Below are 18,924 nucleotides of genomic sequence, written 5' to 3'. Positions count from 1 at the left end.
TGGGATACAGTGTAGCCTGGGATACAGCACAGGCTGTGAACTAGTGCAGGCAGGGATCCAGTGCAGGTAGGGATCCAGTGTACCTGGGATACAGTGCAGGCAAGGTTACACTACAGGCTGCAATACAGTGCAGGTGGGAATACAGCATATCCTGGGAGTCAATGTAGTCTGGGATACAGAGTAGTCTGGGATACACTGTAGCCTGTGATACAGTGCAGGCTGGCATACAGTGTAGTCTGGGATACACTGTAGCCTGGGATACAGTGTAGCCTGGGATAAGGTGTAGCCTGGAATAGAGTGCTGTCTGGGGTACAGTATAGTTGGGGATACAGTGCAGGCTGGGATACAGTGCAGGCTGCAATACAGTGCAGGCTTGGATACAGTGCAGCTTGGGATAAAGTATAGCCTGGTTTAAAGTATAGCCTGGGAAACAGTGTAGTCCAGGATACAGTGCAGGCTGGGATACAGTGTAGTCTGGGATACAGTTCACGCTGGGATACAGTGTAGCCTGGGATACAGTGTAGGCTGGGATACAGTGTAGGCTGGGATACAGTGCAGCTTGGAATACAGTATAGCCTGGGATACAGTGTAGTCCGGGATGCAGTGCAGGCTGGGATACAGTGCAGGCTGGGATACAGTGTAGACTGGGATACAGTGTAGGCTGGGATACAGTGCAGCTTGGGATACAGTATAGCCTGGGATACAGTGTAGTTTGAGATACAGTGCAGGCTGGGATACAGTGTAGTCTTGGATACAGTGCAGGCTTTGATACAGTGCAGCTTGGGATACAGTGCAGGCTGAGATACAGTGTAGCCTGGGATACAGTGCAGGCTGCAATACAGTGCAGGCTTGGATACAGTGCAGCTTGGGATACAGTACAGACTGAGATACAGTGCAGGCTGGGATACAGTGTAGTCTGGGATACACTGTAGCCTGGGATATAGTGTAGCCTGGGATAAGGTGTAGCCTGGAATAGAGTGCTGTCTGGGGTACAGTATAGTTGGGGATACAGTGCAGGCTGGGATACAGTGCAGGCTGCAATACAGTGCAGGCTTGGATACAGTGCAGCTTGGGATAAAGTATAGCCTGGTTTAAAGTATAGCCTGGGAAACAGTGTAGTCCAGGATACAGTGCAGGCTGGGATACAGTGTAGTCTGGGATACAGTTCACGCTGGGATACAGTGTAGCCTGGGATACAGTGTAGGCTGGGATACAGTGTAGGCTGGGATACAGTGCAGCTTGGAATACAGTATAGCCTGGGATATAGTGCAGGCTTGGATACAGTGCAGCTTGGGATACAGTGTAGCCTGGGATACAGTGCAGGCTGGGATACAGTGCAGGCTGGGATACAGTGTAGTCTTGGATACAGTGCAGGCTTGGATACAGTGCAGCTTGGGATACAGTGTAGCCTGGGATACAGTGCAGGCTGGGATACAGTGCAAGCTGGGATACAGTGTAGTCTTGGATACAGTGCAGGCTTGGATACAGTGCAGCTTGGGATACAGTGCAGGCTGGGATACAGTGCAGGCTGGGATACTGTGTAGTCTTGGATACAGTGCAGGCTTGGATACAGTGCAACTTGGGATACAGTGTAGGCTGGGATACAGTGCAGGCTGGGATACAGTGTAGTCTTAGATACAGTGCAGTCTTGGATACAGTGCAGCTTGGGATACAGTATAGCCTGGGATATAGTGTAGTCCGGGATACAGTGTAGGCTGGGATACAGTGTAGGCTGGGATACAGTGCAGCTTGGGATACAGTGCAGGCTGGGATACAGTGCAAGCTGGGATACAGTGTAGTCTTGGATACAGTGCAGGCTTGGATACAGTGCAGCTTGGGATACAGTGCAGGCTGGGATACAGTGCAGGCTGGGATACTGTGTAGTCTTGGATACAGTGCAGGCTTGGATACAGTGCAACTTGGGATACAGTGTAGGCTGGGATACAGTGCAGGCTGGGATACAGTGTAGTCTTAGATACAGTGCAGTCTTGGATACAGTGCAGCTTGGGATACAGTATAGCCTGGGATATAGTGTAGTCCGGGATACAGTGTAGGCTGGGATACAGTGTAGGCTGGGATACAGTGCAGCTTGGGATACAGTGCAGGCTGGGATACAGTGTAGTCCGGGATGCAGTGCAGGCTGGGATACAGTGCAGGCTGGGATAGAGTGTAGGCTGGGATACAGTGCAGCTTGGGATACAGTATAGCCTGGGATACAGTGTAGTTTGAGATATAGTGCTGGCTGGGATACAGTGTAGTCTGGGATACAATGCAGGCTGCAATACAGTGCAAGCTTGGATACAGTGCAGCTTGGGATACAGTATAGCCTGGGATACAGTATAGTCCGGGATACAGTGCAGGCTGGGATACAGTGTAGGCTGTGATACAGTGTAATCTGGGTTACAGTGCTGCAGCTTGGGATACAGTATTGCCTGGGATACAGTGTAGTCAGGGATACAGTGCAGGCTGGGATACAGTGCAGGATGGGAGACAGTGTAGTCTGGGAAACAGTGTAGTCTGGGATACAGTGCAGGCTGGGATACAGTGTAGGATGGAATACAATGTAGGAGGGGATACAGTGCAGGAAGGGATACAGTGTAGGATGGGATATAGTGCAGGATGCGATACAGCTCACGCTGGGATACAGTGTAGTTCGGGATACAGTGCATGCTGGGATACAGTTTTTCCTTGGATACAGCTGGGAAACAGAGACAGTTCCCCAACTGTTTGAGGTGGTCTTTGCCAATCATAGTCTTCCTTCACACAGAAAGCAAAATACAAATATCAGACAAGTACATTTTGATCCCATCTTCTTTGAGTGATATCATGGAGAACATGAGCATCGAGACGTAGGCAATGCCTATTTTTTTTATCCTGGTGTTTGTTAACATTTCAATACCTTTTACCATTTGTGATTGGGGGTTTATTTTAATGAAGACAGCATGGTTATGCTGACTCAGGAACAAGGTGGCACAGCCACTCCATCATCCTCATGAAACACTCAGACAATAAAACAAATGCCCCAAATCTTTCTAGCACAGCCTCTTTTTTCTTTCAGCACAGTTTCAAATCTTGGCTGACAGGCAGACCCAGTTACAATGGGGGAATCTCAGTCTGACCCTTTCCCCCCTTTACCCAGGACTGGATTTAGCATTAGTTTAAACTGTTCTGTCTGCAGGAATAGTGCTTTACTTGCAGTGTCCCCAGGTAAAGGTGCTGATTGGGGTTTCTTCATCTTACTAAACAATCTTATCACCGATTCTGCTGGGGGAGCCTTGAGTGGTTGGTTTGCAGCTTCCCTGCACTGGCCCCATCTCTGAACGCCAGAACATCACTTGTTGCAATCTGAGAAAGCAACAAGTTCCAGGGGTTTAAACAATCAACTGGAAATATTTACTAAGCTTATTTTAGGTGTCAATAATGACAGTAGAATAATTAAAGAGCTGAGTGCAAACACTTGAGCCGTAGCAAAGCAGCAGTTGCCCAGGGAGGATACATTGATGATGTCTCTATTCTATCCTGCATTAATTTGTAGTGTGAACACCTCAGGACTGGTGAATGGTTGGATTCACAGGGCAGAATATTGCGCTTGTTGGTTGGGTGCGCGTCTGTCCTGAATGACCGTAAAATGACGTGATATTTTGGTTGGCAGACACGTGGGATTCAGCAGCGCGCCCGCCGACAATTAAGCAGCCTATTAAGGCCCTTAATCAACTAATCGTTTGGAATTTTTCTCTGCCTGTCCAACTGTACAGTTGGCAGGCGGGCAAAAAGGCCGAGCAGAGTCACATGAGAGAACATGTTTTCACAATTTTAAAATTCTTTATTTATATTGATAAAAAATCTTCAGTTCCCTGAGGCAGCTCTGTGGGTCAGGGAGCTTTTACTGCATACACCTGCACATGCATGAACATCAGCATTCATGCTCCTGCTGTCCCCAGGCCAGTGTGGAATCCATATAGGGGCCCAATCACAGGCGGCGGGCGGCTTTGCAACCGTTCCCGGGCCCACCCACCGCGCCCGCCCAACGAGGGCAAAATTCTGCCCATGATCTTCTTTCAGACTCGGTGCTTTAGACTTTGGGAAGAAAAGGCTGACAGCACATTCACAACTTCAGCATGTCCCAAACGCTTCACAGCCAACGAGATACTTTTGAGGTGTGGTCACTGCCGTAAGCACAGCAATCATTTTGTGCACAGCAAGATCCCACAAACTGGAATGTGATAATGGGCGGAGTAGCCAGTTCAGGGAGTGTATCTTGGATAACGAGTAACCAGTTTGGGGAGTGTATCTTGGACAGAGGGAGTAGCCAGTTCAGGGAGTGTATTTTGGACACAAGGAGTAACCAGTTTTTACAGTGTATTTTGGACAGAGGGAGTAACCAGTTTGGGGAGTGTATTTTGGACAGAGGGAGTAACCTGTTTGGGGAGTGTATTTTGGACAGAGGGAGTAACCAGTTTGGAGAGTGTATTTTGGACAGAGGGAGTAACCAGTTTGGGGAGTGTATTTTGGACAGAGGGAATAACCTGTTTGGGGAGTGTATTTTGGACAGAGGGAGTAACCAGTTTGGAGAGTGTATTTTGAACAGAGGGAGTAACCTGTTTGGGGAGTGTATTTTGGACAGAGGGAGTAACCTGTTTGGGGAGTGTATTTTGAACAGAGGGAGTAACCAGTTTGGGGAGTGTATTTTGGACAGAGGGAGTAACCAGTTTGCAGAGTGTATTTTGGACAGAGGGAGTAACCTGTTTGGGGAGTGTATTTTGGACAGAGGGAGTAACCAGTTTGGAGAGTGTATTTTGAACAGAGGGAGTAACCTGTTTGGGGAGTGTATTTTGGACAGAGGGAGTAACCAGTTTGGAGAGTGTATTTTGGACAGAGGGAGTAACCTGTTTGGGGAGTATATTTTGGACAGAGGGAGTAACCAGTTTGGGGAGTGTATTTGGACAGAGGGAGTAACCAGTTTTTGGAGTATATTTTGGACAGAGGGAGTAACCAGTTTGGGGAGTGTATTTTGGACAGAGGGAGTAACCTGTTTGGGGAGTGTATTTTGGACAGAGGGAGTAACCAGTTTGGAGAGTGTATTTTAGACAGAGGGGCTAACCAGTTTTTAGAGTGTATTTTGGACAGAGGGAGTAATCAATTTGAGGAGTATATTTTGGAAAGAGGGAGTAACCAGTTTTTGGAGTGTATTTTGGAAAGAGGGAGTAACCAGTTTTTGGAGTGTATTTTGGAAAGAGGGAGTAACCAGTTTGGGGAGTGTATTTTGGAAAGAGGGAGTAACCAGTTTGGGGAGTGTATTTTGGACAGAGGGAGTAACCAGTTTCTGGAGTGTATTTTGGAAAGAGGGAGTAACCAGTTTTTGGAGTGTATTTTGGACAGAGGGAGTAACCAGTTTGGAGAGTGTATTTTGGACAGAGGGAGTAACCAGTTTGCAGAGTGTATTTTGAACAGAGGGAGTAACCTGTTTGGGGAGTGTATTTTGGACAGAGGGAGTAACCTGTTTGGAGAGTGTATTTTGAACAGAGGGAGTAACCTGTTTGGGGAGTGTATTTTGGACAGAGGGAGTAACCTGTTTGGGGAGTGTATTTTGGACAGAGGGAGTAACCTGTTTGGGGAGTGTATTTTGGACAGAGGGAGTAACCTGTTTGGGGAGTGTATTTTGGACAGAGGGAGTAACCAGTTTGGAGAGTGTATTTTGGACAGAGGGAGTAACCAGTTTGCAGAGTGTATTTTGAACAGAGGGAGTAACCTGTTTGGGGAGTGTATTTTGGACAGAGGGAGTAACCTGTTTGGAGAGTGTATTTTGAACAGAGGGAGTAACCTGTTTGGGGAGTGTATTTTGGACAGAGGGAGTAACCAGTTTGGAGAGTGTATTTTGGACAGAGGGAGTAACCTGTTTGGGGAGTATATTTTGGACAGAGGGACTAACCAGTTTGGGGAGTGTATTTGGACAGAGGGAGTAACCAGTTTTTGGAGTATATTTTGGACAGAGGGAGTAACCAGTTTGGGGAGTGTATTTTGGACAGAGGGAGTAACCTGTTTGGGGAGTGTATTTTGGATAGAGGGAGTAACCAGTTTGGAGAGTGTATTTTAGAAAGAGGGAGTAACCTGTTTGGGGAGTGTATTTTGGACAGAGGGAGTAACCAGTTTGGGGAGTGTATTTTGGACAGAGGGAGTAACCAGTTTTTGGAGTGTATTTTGGACAGAGGGAGTAACCAGTTTGGGGAGTGTATTTTGGACAGAGGGGCTAACCAGTTTTTAGAGTGTATTTTGGACAGAGGGAGTAATCAATTTGAGGAGTATATTTTGGAAAGAGGGAGTAACCAGTTTTTGGAGTGTATTTTGGAAAGAGGGAGTAACCAGTTTGGGGAGTGTATTTTGGACAGAGGGAGTAACCAGTTTCTGGAGTGTATTTTGGAAAGAGGGAGTAACCAGTTTTTGGAGTGTATTTTGGACAGAGGGAGTAACCAGTTTGGAGAGTTTATTTTGGACAGAGGGAGTAACCAGTTTGCAGAGTGTATTTTGAACAGAGGGAGTAACCTGTTTGGGGAGTGTATTTTGGACAGAGGGAGTAACCTGTTTGGAGAGTGTATTTTGAACAGAGGGAGTAACCTGTTTGGGGAGTGTATTTTGGACAGAGGGAGTAACCTGTTTGGGGAGTGTATTTTGGACAGAGGGAGTAACCAGTTTGGAGAGTGTATTTTGGACAGAGGGAGTAACCTGTTTGGGGAGTATATTTTGGACAGAGGGACTAACCAGTTTGGGGAGTGTATTTGGACAGAGGGAGTAACCAGTTTTTGGAGTATATTTTGGACAGAGGGAGTAACCAGTTTGGGGAGTGTATTTTGGACAGTGGGAGTAACCTGTTTGGGGAGTGTATTTTGGACAGAGGGAGTAACCAGTTTTTGGAGTATATTTTGGACAGAGGGAGTAACCAGTTTGGGGAGTGTATTTTGGACAGAGGGAGTAACCTGTTTGGGGAGTGTATTTTGGACAGAGGGAGTAACCAGTTTGGGGAGTGTATTTTGGACAGAGGGAGTAACCTGTTTGGGGAGTGTATTTTGGACAGAGGGAGTAACCAGTTTTTGGAGTATATTTTGGACAGAGGGAGTAACCAGTTTGGGGAGTGTATTTTGGACAGAGGGAGTAACCTGTTTGGGGAGTGTATTTTGGACAGAGGGAGTAACCAGTTTGGAGAGTGTATTTTAGAAAGAGGGAGTAACCTGTTTGGGGAGTGTATTTTGGACAGAGGGAGTAACCAGTTTGGGGAGTGTATTTTGGACAGAGGGAGTAACCAGTTTTTGGAGTGTATTTTGGACAGAGGGAGTAACCAGTTTGGGGAGTGTATTTTGGACAGAGGGGCTAACCAGTTTTTAGAGTGTATTTTGGACAGAGGGAGTAATCAATTTGAGGAGTATATTTTGGAAAGAGGGAGTAACCAGTTTTTGGAGTGTATTTTGGAAAGAGGGAGTAACCAGTTTTTGGAGTGTATTTTGGACAGAGGGAGTAACCAGTTTGGGGAGTGTATTTTGGACAGAGGGAGTAACCAGTTTTTGGAGTGTATTTTGGACAGAGGGAGTAACCAGTTTGGGGAGTGTATTTTGGACAGAGGGGCTAACCAGTTTTTAGAGTGTATTTTGGACAGAGGGAGTAATCAATTTGAGGAGTATATTTTGGAAAGAGGGAGTAACCAATTTTTGGAGTGTATTTTGGAAAGAGGGAGTAACCAGTTTTTGGAGTGTATTTTGGACAGAGGGAGTAACCAGTTTGGGGAGTGTATTTTGGACAGAGGGAGTAACCAGTTTTTGGAGTGTATTTTGGAAAGAGGGAGTAACCAGTTTTTGGAGTGTATTTTGGACAGAGGGAGTAACCAGTTTGGGGAGTGTATTTTGGACAGAGGGAGTAACCAGAGAGTATAGTTTGGATGGTTGCATAGCCATTTTAGGAATTGTATTTTGGATGGGTGGGTAACCCCATTTGGGGATGGTATTTGGTTCTGAATGCTGCCGTTTTTGAATTATTTTGAACAATCTGCCTCTGCTGTGATGTAGGAAGGAATGATGCTTTTGCTGTGGATGTTAAAACTTTGTAGAACAGGGAAACCAACATCAAAAATAAATGCACGAAAATTATTTCCAACTGCAAATCTCTGGCAGTGTCAGTCATTGAATTTGTCTTTTTAAAATTTTGTTGTCTTTCATCAAATAGTTCATTGGAGATATGGTACATGAGTAATTTGAGACATGGTGTGACAACATGGGCCATTGGTGGCTGTGCCTTCAAATGACTCGGCCCCAAGCACTTGAATTTCCTCCCTCAACCTCTCCACTTCTCTACCTTGCTTTCCTCCTTTAAGACACTCCTTAAAGCTTACCTCTTTGACCAAGTTTTTAGTCATTCGAACATATGAAATAGGAGCAGAAGTAGGCCATTTGATCCCTTACTCCTGCTCTGGCATTTAATGAGATCATGGCTGGTCTGTTTGTGTTTCAAGTTCTACATTCCCATTTACCCCTGGTAACCTTTGATTCCCTTGCCTAACAAGAATCTATCTACCACTGCCTCAAAAATATTCAGTGGTCTTCTCCACCGCTTTCTGAGGCAGAGAGTTCCAAAGTCACACAACCTTCAGAGAAAAAAATTCTCATCTCTGTCCTAAAAGGGTGACCCCTAATTTTAAAACAGTGCCTCCTAGTTCTGGACTCACCCACAAGAGGAAACATCCTTTCCACGTCCACCTTGTCAAGACGGTTCAGGATCTTGTATACTTCAATCAAATCACCCCTCAGTCTTCTAAATTCCAGTGGAAACAAGCCCAGCCTGTCCAACCTTTCCTCCTAAGACAATCCACTCATTCCAGGTATCAATCTAGTAAACCTCCCCTGAACCACCTCCAACGCATTTACATCCTTCCTTAAATAAGGAGACCAAAACTGCACACAGTATTCGAGATGTGGTCTCACCAATGCCTTGTATAACTGAAACATAACATCCTTACTTTTATGTTCAATTCCTCTCATAATAAAGGATAGCATTCCATTAGCCTTCTTAATTACTTGCTGTACCTGCATACTAACTTTAGTGACTCATGCATGAGAACACATGGATCCCTCTGCACCCCAGAATTCTACAGTCATTCTCTGTTTTAGTAATACTTTGCATTTTTATTCTTCCTGCCAAAGTGAACAACTTCACATTTTCCCACATTATACTCCATCTGCCAGATTTTTGCCCACTCACTCAAATTCTCTATATCTATCTGCAAACTCTTTGTCTCCTTCACAACATACTTTCCTTACTGTGTTGTTTGCAAATTTAGCTACCATGCCTTCACTCCCCTCATCTAAATCATTGATATAAATTGTAAAAAGTTGAGGCCTCAGCACAGACCCCTGTGGGGCTACAATCATTACATCCTGCCAATCAGAAAAAGACCCAAATATGTTTTCTGCCAGCCAATGGATCTTCTATCCAGGCTAATATGTTAACCCCTACACATTAGCTTTTATTTTCCACAATAACCTTTGATGAGGCACCTTATCAAATGCCTTCTGGAAATCCAAGTACAGTACATCTACAGGCTTTCCTTTACCCACAGCACATGGTACTCCTTCAAAGAACTTCAATGAATTAGTTAAGCATGTTTCCCTTTCACAAAACCATGCTGACTCTTCCCGACTAGCTTGTGTTTTTCTAAGTGTCCAGCTATAACTTCTTTAATGATTGATTCTAACATCTTTACCATAGCAGACATCAAGCTAACTGATCTATATGTTCTTTTTTTCTGCCCCCTCCCTTCTTGAATAGAGGGATTATGTTTGCTACTTTCCAGTCTGATGAAACCTTTCCAGAATATAGGGAATTTTGGAAAATGAACACCAATGCATCAGCTACCTCATTAGCCACCACTTTTAAGACCCTAGGATGAGGTCCTTCAGGACCCGGACTTGTCAGCCTGTAGCTCCAGCAGTTTGCTCAGTACCGCTTCCATAGTGATTGCAATTTCACCAAATTCCTCTCTCCCCTCCACCTCCTGATTTACAGCTATTACTGGAATATTTTTTGTATACTCTATGGTGAAGACAGAAGCAAAATATTAGTTCATTTCATCCGCCATTTCCTTATTATCTACTATTAACTCCCCACTGTCACTCGCTCAAGGACCAACACTCACTTTACTCATTTCCTTTTTAAATACCTGTAGAAACTCTGGCTATCAGTTTTTACATTATTAGCTAGCTTCCTCTCATATTCCAATTTCTTTCTCCTGATTAACCTTTTCGTCATTCTTTGCCAATCTTTATACTCTGACCAATCATCTGACCTGCCACTCATCTTTGTGCAGTTATATGCTTTGTCCTTAAATTTAATGCTTTTCCTTAACTTCTTTAGTTAACCGCAGATGGTGGGTCCTCCCTTTAGAATTTTTCTTTATAGTAGGAATATACTTATTTTGAGTATTCTGAAATATTCCCTTAAATGTCTGCCACTGCTTCTCTATTGGTCTATTTCCTAGCCTGGTATCCCAGTTCACTTCAGCTAGTTCAGCTTTCATGCCCATATATTTGCCCTTTTTAAGTTTAAAATACTAGTCTTAAACCCATTCTTCTCCCTTTCATAAGGGATGTAAAATTCAATCATATTGTGGTTGTTGGTACCTAGGGGTGCCTTTACACTGAGGCAATTAATTAATCCTGTCACATTACACAGTATGAAGCCTAATATAACCTGCTTTCTGGTTGGTTCCAGAACATGCTGCTCTAAGAAACTATCTCAAAAGCATCTGACCTAATATCACCTATGTGGCTCGGTATCATATATTGTTACATAACTTCCCATGAAGCACTTTGGAATGTTTTATTATGTTGAAAGTGCTGTATCAATATAAGTTGTTGACCTTGTTGTTTGGGTGAGTGTAACATGTTTGGCAAGAACATGTGGTTTTGAATCAGTGGTTCCCAAAGCTCTCTACAGCTGGGTTTTCCTTGCCCCATGTCTGGGCCTGTTGTAGACTAACTGATAGAGATTGTTCTGACTTGTCAAAGTCTCCATTATTGTATCATGGGAGTGCCAGGATGATGGCAGGTGAACTAGATGGAGCTGGAGTTTTTCTTGTCCAATAGTTTCTCTCTGGTATACTTGCCCTGTGAACAAATGTGGCCACAACAGCGTCAGAGAGGAGTGCCAGGAATGTAAATAGGGCATAGCGAATCAGCAAATCCTTTTACCCCAATTTTCTTTTGTATTGATTTCAAGACTGGCTGCTTTCGAAGACCAATTCCAGCCCTGCTCCATTCAGCCCATCTAACCCACCTATCCACGGTATTCCAATTTCTACAAACTCTAATCCCATTTGTTGCCAAGAGCCTGTCTAGTTCCTCCTTGACATCCAAGAAGGTTTCTTGTGCCATCACCCATAATGATAATGACCATTAATTCTCCAACCATCAACTTCCACCTCTTTAGTATTTAGTTGTAGATAATTAAGTAAGGGGATTAGCTGGGCTGATAGCCACATTAGTGCAATATAGGAACACTCCTGGATATCAGGAAGCAGTTCAGGCAGAATTTAGAGATATATCAATACATATATCACAAATGTTAAGGCAGAAACTATCTTACCCAGGCAGGTGTCTGGGGCAGAGAGAGGGACATTGAGATTCCTGTAGAAACCTGACTGGCATTGTTGGCAGTGCTGGCCTTCTGTGTTGTGCTTGCAGTTGTCACACACTCCACCACTACGATTACCCGATGCCAACCACACGCTCAGGTCGAAATGGCAGCTGTTTGCATGGTTATTGCACTTGCATTCTGTCACAAGGGGAAAGATAAGGGAGTTAAAATACTTGCAAATGAGCGAGACAGAATTAAAACTTGTTGGAACAAACATGATTGTTTGAGTGAAATGATTAATCATTAATTTGTCCACATTTAAGTTTTCCCTCAAACACATAGATTTCAACTCAGCAATAGGCCATTCAGGCTAACCAGCCCCCATTAATGTTCATACTCCACACAAGCAGTTTCTTAATCCCCTGTGCCAACACTGCTCCAATCTCTCTTTATTTCCCTTTTCCTTAGCCACTTACCTAATATAAATGTAAAACTTGAGGCCTGATTTTAACCCCCCTGCACCAGATACGAGTGCAGCATTTAGTTGGAGTGGCAGGGGGTATGAGGCGAGGAAGGAGTAGAGACAATGTCCATCCTTTCTTGACAGACCCATCATGGACAGACCCTGTTAAAAATGATAGAACTATTTATGAAAATCTCTTAGGGCCAGGGGACACTGGGCCACGCTGCAAGATGGCAACTGTGATCTCTTGCCGGGGCCCGAGACCGAGGCCTTCAGTGGGTGAGTTCTTAGAGGGACAGCTGACCACAGCAGGGCCCTGTCCCACCACTGGAAGGAACCAGCGAGCTTCACCGCAGCTCCCCTGGGCCCGCAGTCAGCCCCTGCATAAAAAGAGGTAAAGCTCCCTGGGACCTGGAAAGATAATATACTATCTCCCCATGGTAGTCCACCACCATTTGCATGTGATGACTGGGAAGGAGCTTGTGGTGAGGTGATAGTAGGGCAAGGTGGTGAGATGGGGGTTAAGGTGGTGATAGGGTCTCATCTGCCTGAATTTGTCTCATTCTTGATTGATTTTAGACTGGGTTAAGGTGAACACCCTCCATACTCACCAATGCCCCTCAATACTGTGTTCACCAATTTATTTCATGTATGTTTGGAATGTACCCTGAGTCACATCTCTCTCCAGTTGTTCCCGCTTCAACCTTTGCTTGTTAGAATCTCATAAAATACAGAAGGAGGTCATTCGGCCCATCATACCTGTGCTGGCTCTTGGAAACAACTATCCAATTCATCCCAATCCCCTGTGCTCTTTCTACATATCCCTGCAAGTTTCCCTTTTTTAAATATTTATCCCATTCTCTTTTGGGTGGTACAGTTAAACCTACTTCCACCAGCCTTTCAGGTTGTGTGTTTTGGATCATAGCTCGCTGCATAAATAATGTTCTCCGCATCTCCTGTCTGATTCTGTTGCTGATTATCTTCAAACTGTGTAGCTCCAGCCACTGGAAACAGTTTCTCCCTATCTACTTTATCAAAGCCCTTCCTGGTTTTCAGCACTTCCATTAAATCTCTCTTAAACTTCCTCTGTTCTAGGAAAATAATCCCAGCTTCTCCAGTCTCTCCAAATAACTGAGCTCCCTCATTCTTGTTCCCGTTCTGGTAAATCTCCTCTGCACTGGCTTCAAAAACTTTGCAGAGAACTGCAGCCATCTCAATACTTACTCCGGCATTGGTTCGCGGTTCCCCTCTTGCCATCTGCAGGCCTCCAAGGTTGGTCGTTATACAAAGGATCACACCTTTCACAGTGCTTACCCACAGTATTGTGCTCACAGATACACTTCCCATGGACCTGTTATAGAGATGAATAGAGAACCTAATAAATCAGGGAAGGAGCCAGTCAGTCAGTGACACACCGAAAGAAATAAAGAAAGATTTGCATTTATATAGCACTTTTTGTGGGCAGCCTTCCCACCCGGACATCAATTGAGGCCCCTTAAATGGGAAATTAATCACTTAAGTACCTCAATCTGTTGCCCAGCAACGGTTGGGGGACTCACCATGCGGGAGACTGACAAGCAAACCAAAGGATTGTGGTGGGGGGAGGTGGTGGAGTGGGGTCCCTTGATCAGGCTCTGAGTGCAACTGAAAGAGGGACCTTGCATCGGGAAGGGGGTCCCCTGAGAGCCACCCCCCTGCCCTTTACTCCAACCCCTCTCCCCCATGATGAACCTTGGTGACACTGTGATAATGGAGAGCTGTTGGCCTCTGATTGGCCGGCAGCTCTCAGGGCTGAGATTTCTGACTTATGGCGGGGAGGGGGTGGGGGAAGTGCAGCAACTAGATCACTTTTTGGTGATAATCTGACAGTCTACATGGTCATTTTAACAACACAGCTCAGAAATTTACTGAGTTCAAGTTCATGAGTTGTTATGGTGGGACTTGAACTCAGCATCTCTGGGTTCCTCATCTAGAACCACAACCACTAGATTCAAGCTTGTGCTGTCAGTTGGGGAATGATGTGTGCTGGGTTGAAGGAGGGGATTTAGAGAGTGAGAGAAGTTCTGAAGGATGACATGAGGCTCACACGAACAAGTACATGGAGTACACAGTGAGGACACTAGTTTGATGAAATCACCCTCTGCAAATTACTCATCTCAGTGATGTCCTAAAGAACGGTTCCATGGATGAGGAACTTCAGTTGCATGGTTACGTGCTAGTGCCATTTTCCTTGAAGAGAAGGCTGAGAGGAGATTTTATTGAGGCTTTCAAAAGTCATGTGAGGGCTGGACAGAGTAGATACAGAGGAACTGTTCCCACTGGTGGAAGGGTCGAGAACCAGAGGACAACAATTTATAGTGATTGACAAAAAAAACCACAGGCGACATGAGGAAAATCTTTTCTACACAGTGAGCGGTTAAGATGTGGAATGCTCTGCCTGAAAGAGTGATGGAGGCAGGTTCAATCATGGCTTTCAAAAGGGAATTGGATAAACACCTGATGAGAAAAAAATTGCAAGGCTATGGGGAAAGGGCGAGGTAGTGGGGCTAGCTAAATTGCTCTTGTAGAGAGTCAGCACAGAGTCGATAAGCAGACTGAGCTGGCAGATAGTAGGGAGGCTGACAAATTGCAGAAGCAACAAAGCAGCTTTTCTGGCTTCTCTGAAACTGCGAGCACTTCCTTGTTATGTGACTCACTCTCTGCAGCCAGACCACAGTCGCATATCTCCGGTCATAAGATTTTCTGATAAGGGACATAGATTGGTGTAAAGCTAATTCTGGACAACAGTTTCTGAGATAGGGAACATTTTTTAAAATCACATAATCTCTGCACTTCATCAGCATGTTAAATATCAGCATCTCAGTTGAATTCCGTAGTGATTTCAAAATATGGAGCCATGGAAGGTCTTGCACGGAAACAGAGCATTCACCCTATCAAATCTACCCTAATATTTCCCTGTGAGCCACTTATTCCCATTTTTTACACATTCCCCAAAACCCTTAAGAAATAATTAGCAATTATACGATGCTTTTCACAAGCTAAGGCCAGTCCAACAAATCTTACAGCCTATGTAATGTGGGGAAATATGGCAGGTAATTGATGCACAGCAAGGTCCCAGAAACAGCAATGTGATAAAGACCAGTTAATCTGTTTGGTTGGTGTTGGCTGAGGGATATATATTGGTCAGGAATCTTTCTTGCTCTTCAAAGTAGTGCCATGGAATCTTTTACATTCACCTGAGAAGACAGATGGGATCTTGGTTTGAGAAAGTTTGACTCGTCTGAGAGTTAAGCACTCTCTCAGTACTTCACTGGAGTGTCAGCCTGGATAAAACGTTCAAGTGTTTAAACCTGTGACCTTCATGCTTCCAAGGTAAAAATGCTACCATCAAGCCAAGGTTGACTCTATAAAATATGCCACCGAGTCTAATCCTATCCTCTCTGTTCCTCATACCCTTTAACATCCTACCCAGTCTACTCTCAATTTTCCTCAATTCCAATAACTTCAGTGTACTGACTCTACCTGGCTGAGCACCAACTGTCAGACACTTCTTCTTACCTCCCCCAGACCATAACTCCACCACCGAACATCAAGCCATGTTTCCAAGACTGTCACTGACCTTATCTCCTCTGGAGATCTTCCCTCCACAGCTTCCAACCTCATAGGCTGTTCAGCTCACTTCTACCTCCTTCCCAAAATCCAAAAACAGGACTGTCTTTGCAGGCCCATTGTTTTCAGTCAGTTCCTGCCTCACCAAACTTATTTCTTCCTATCTTGACTCCACTTTTTCTTCCCTTGTCCAGTCTCTTCCCACCTATGATTGTGATTCTTCTGACACCCTACATCATTTCAACAATGTCCAGTTTCTTGGGCCTAACCGTCTCCTCTTCACTATGGTCACCCAATCTCTCTACACTTCCACCACCACCAGGACAGTCTAGGGGCTCTCTGCTTCTTCCTTCAATGGAGGCCCGAACAATCCCATCCAGCATCACCCTCCTCCACTTGGCTGAATTTGTTCTCTCTCTGACCAATTTCTCCTTTAATTTATCTCACTTTCCCCGAATAAAAGGTGTGGCTATAGGTACCTGCATGGGCCCCAGTTATGCCTGTGTTTTTGTGGGGTATGTGGAACATTCCTTGTTCCAGTCCTACTCTGGCCCCCTCCCACGAGTCTTTTTGCGGGACATCGATGACTATATCGGAGCCGCTTCATATTTCTCATCTGGAACTAGAAAGATTTATCAACTTTGCTTCCAATTTCCACCCCTCTCTCACCTTCACATGGTCCATCTCCAACACTTCCCTTCCCTTCCTTGACTTCTTTGTCTCCATTTCTGGTGATAGATTGTCTACCAATATTCATTACAAGCTCACCGACTCCCACAGCTACCTCCTATCTTCCACACTCTGCTTCCTGTAAGGACTCCATCCCATTCTCCCAGTTTCTCTATCACATCTATTCTGGTGATGCTACCTTCCACAACGGAACTTCTGACATGTCTTCCTTTTTCCTTAACCAAGGATTCTCCCCCACTGTGGCTGACAGGGCCGTCAACCGTTCCTGACCCATCTCCTGCACCTCTGCCCTCACCCTTTCCCCTCCCTCCCAGAACCATGATAGGGTCCCCTTGACCTCACTTTCCACCCCACCACCTGCCTCCACCATCAAAGGATCATCCTCGCCATTTCTGCAACTCCAGCGTGACGCCACCACCAAACACAACTTTCCCTCACCTCCCTGTTGGCATTCCGAAGGGACTGTTCCCTCTGTGACATCCTGGTCCACTCTATCACCCCCAACACCTCATTCCTTTCCCACTGCACCTTCCAATGTAATCACACAACCTGCCCATTTACCTCCTCCCTCCTCACTGTCTAAGTCCTCAAACACTCCTGCCAGTTGAAGCAGTGATTTACTTGTCCTTCTTTCAATTTAGTCTACTATATTCACTGCTCACAATGTGGTCTCCTCTACGTTGTGAAACTAAACACAGGCTGGGTGGCCGCTTTGCAGAACACCTCCTTCAGTCTGCAAGCATGACCCCGAACTTCTTGTCGCTTGCCATTTCAATTTACCACCTTGCTCTCATGCCTACATTTCTGTCCTTGGCCTGTTGCAATGTTCTGGTGAAGCCCAACGCAAACTTGAAGAATAGCACCTCATCTTCCAATTAGGCACTTTACAGCCTTCTGGACTCAATATTGAGTTCAACAACTTCAGACCATGAACTCCCTCCTCCATTTTGAATTATTTCCCCAAATGTCAGTCTGTATCTTGGTCTTGTGTTTTTGCTTTCAGACAGCACTAACCTTTATTAACACCTATGCTGGACCAATACTTTGTGTCTTTAATAGTATCATTATCACTCCCTTTGCCTCACATTCCATGACATCTTTGTCACTTAATCTCCCCGCTCTCTAACCGATCCCAGACCTCTTCTGTTCCACCTGCCCCTCCCCCCTTTATCAATAGCATAAAACTCATCACATCCCTACCTCTCTTCAGTTCTGAAGAAGAGTCGTATGAACAATAATCCATAGCCATCTTAGCTAAGGTCCTCACATGTTCAAAATTACTTCATGGTAGACTGTGTCTCTAGATGCAAAGCAAAGGATTCTGCCCACACCTTCATGACCACCTTTACTGACCTGCAGTCTATTCCGTTTTAAATCGCAACCTAGAAGGTATATTTCCTTTCCCTAACCTTACTTCCAGAAGCTTTAATTTTATATTTTTCTTTTCAAATTATTGATTCTCGAGATGTGGGTATCACTTGTAAGATCTCATTTATTGTCCATTCCTAATTGCCTTGGCTATATGAAATTACCAACAAGAAAACTCAAGCTTGTAACAAGGAAAAAACTCATAAGTAGTCACATTCTTTCCACGTTCCCTGTCTGCCTTAGAAAGCTGGACAATAAATAAAGATCTGCGGGGGCAATTAGAGGCCTTTGAAATGTGGATGCTAAGAAATATGCTAAAATCTCCATATACAGACCGTAAGTCAAATGAAGAGGTGCTCGAAATTGCAAGAGCAAAAAGAACTCTAAAAAGTGAAAAAAAATGTCAGTATTTTCACCATTTGATCAGAGCTGAAAAGCTACAGAGATCTCTTCTAGAGGAAAAGTGAAAGGCAGCAAAAAGGGGGGCCAACCTATGTGTAGTTGGATAATGGACATCAGAGTGGTTGCCTTTCGGTGGATGTGTGAGGATGGCGCAAGAAAGGCGAGTGTGACCTACTATGACAGCAGATCTCCTGACAGGAGGAGCTACAAGCAGCAGCAGCAGCTAGTTGCCCTCAGGAAGGTGGTGGCCCAACTCTGGCCTCCTACTCTTTTTATGCTTTACTGCTGCTAATTTCAACATAGCAGACTAATAATGAAGGTAGAGGGTTAACAAACTAAATTTGATTATTATATATCACGGTTCCTTTAGATTTAATCATCCAGTGTACAAGGTGGATTTAAAAAGAAAATCATTTTAAAAATATGGATATCGCTGGCATCCATTGTCCATCCCATTTTGAGAAGGCAGTGAGGCATCTTCTTATAACGCTGCAGCCTGTGTGCTGAAGACACTCCCACAGTGCTGTTAGGGGGAGTTCCAAAATCTTGACGCAGCAACAGTGAAGGATTGTGAGGCATGTTCAGATAGATGGTAACACTGAATGTCTGAACAACACATTGCCCCAAAAAGAGGACTATCCATTCACCAACCTTTTATTATTAACACCAAGAGTTCTATATGAAACACTTGATGCTTGCTGCTGCTATCTGTCTGCCTTCCTCATTAACTTTGATGACAAAACACTTCATGCTAAGAGCTGTGGTTAAGCAGCACTCTG

General features: G+C 44.7%; 1 protein-coding gene across 3 annotated transcripts in view; it reads right to left on the bottom strand.

Moving 5' to 3' along the window:
- The window catches only part of ntn4 (netrin 4), an 81,250-nt gene that overhangs the window by 24,628 nt on the left and 37,698 nt on the right, over window positions 1-18,924 (bottom strand). For all 3 annotated transcript variants that reach the window (XM_041202029.1, XM_041202030.1, XM_041202031.1), the window contains exons 4-5: window positions 13,301-13,427; window positions 11,623-11,811 (exon numbers count right to left, since the gene is read on the bottom strand). In XM_041202029.1, coding sequence (XP_041057963.1) covers window positions 11,623-11,811; window positions 13,301-13,427 — 316 coding nt within the window. The remainder of the gene's footprint in view (window positions 1-11,622; window positions 11,812-13,300; window positions 13,428-18,924) is intronic.

This window comes from Carcharodon carcharias, chromosome 13 (assembly GCF_017639515.1).
Source record: "Carcharodon carcharias isolate sCarCar2 chromosome 13, sCarCar2.pri, whole genome shotgun sequence".
In the NCBI taxonomy this organism is placed as follows: domain Eukaryota; kingdom Metazoa; phylum Chordata; class Chondrichthyes; order Lamniformes; family Lamnidae; genus Carcharodon; species Carcharodon carcharias.
The sequence above is the reverse complement of the archived record's forward strand: the minus strand, read 5'-3'. Positions and strand labels throughout refer to the sequence as shown.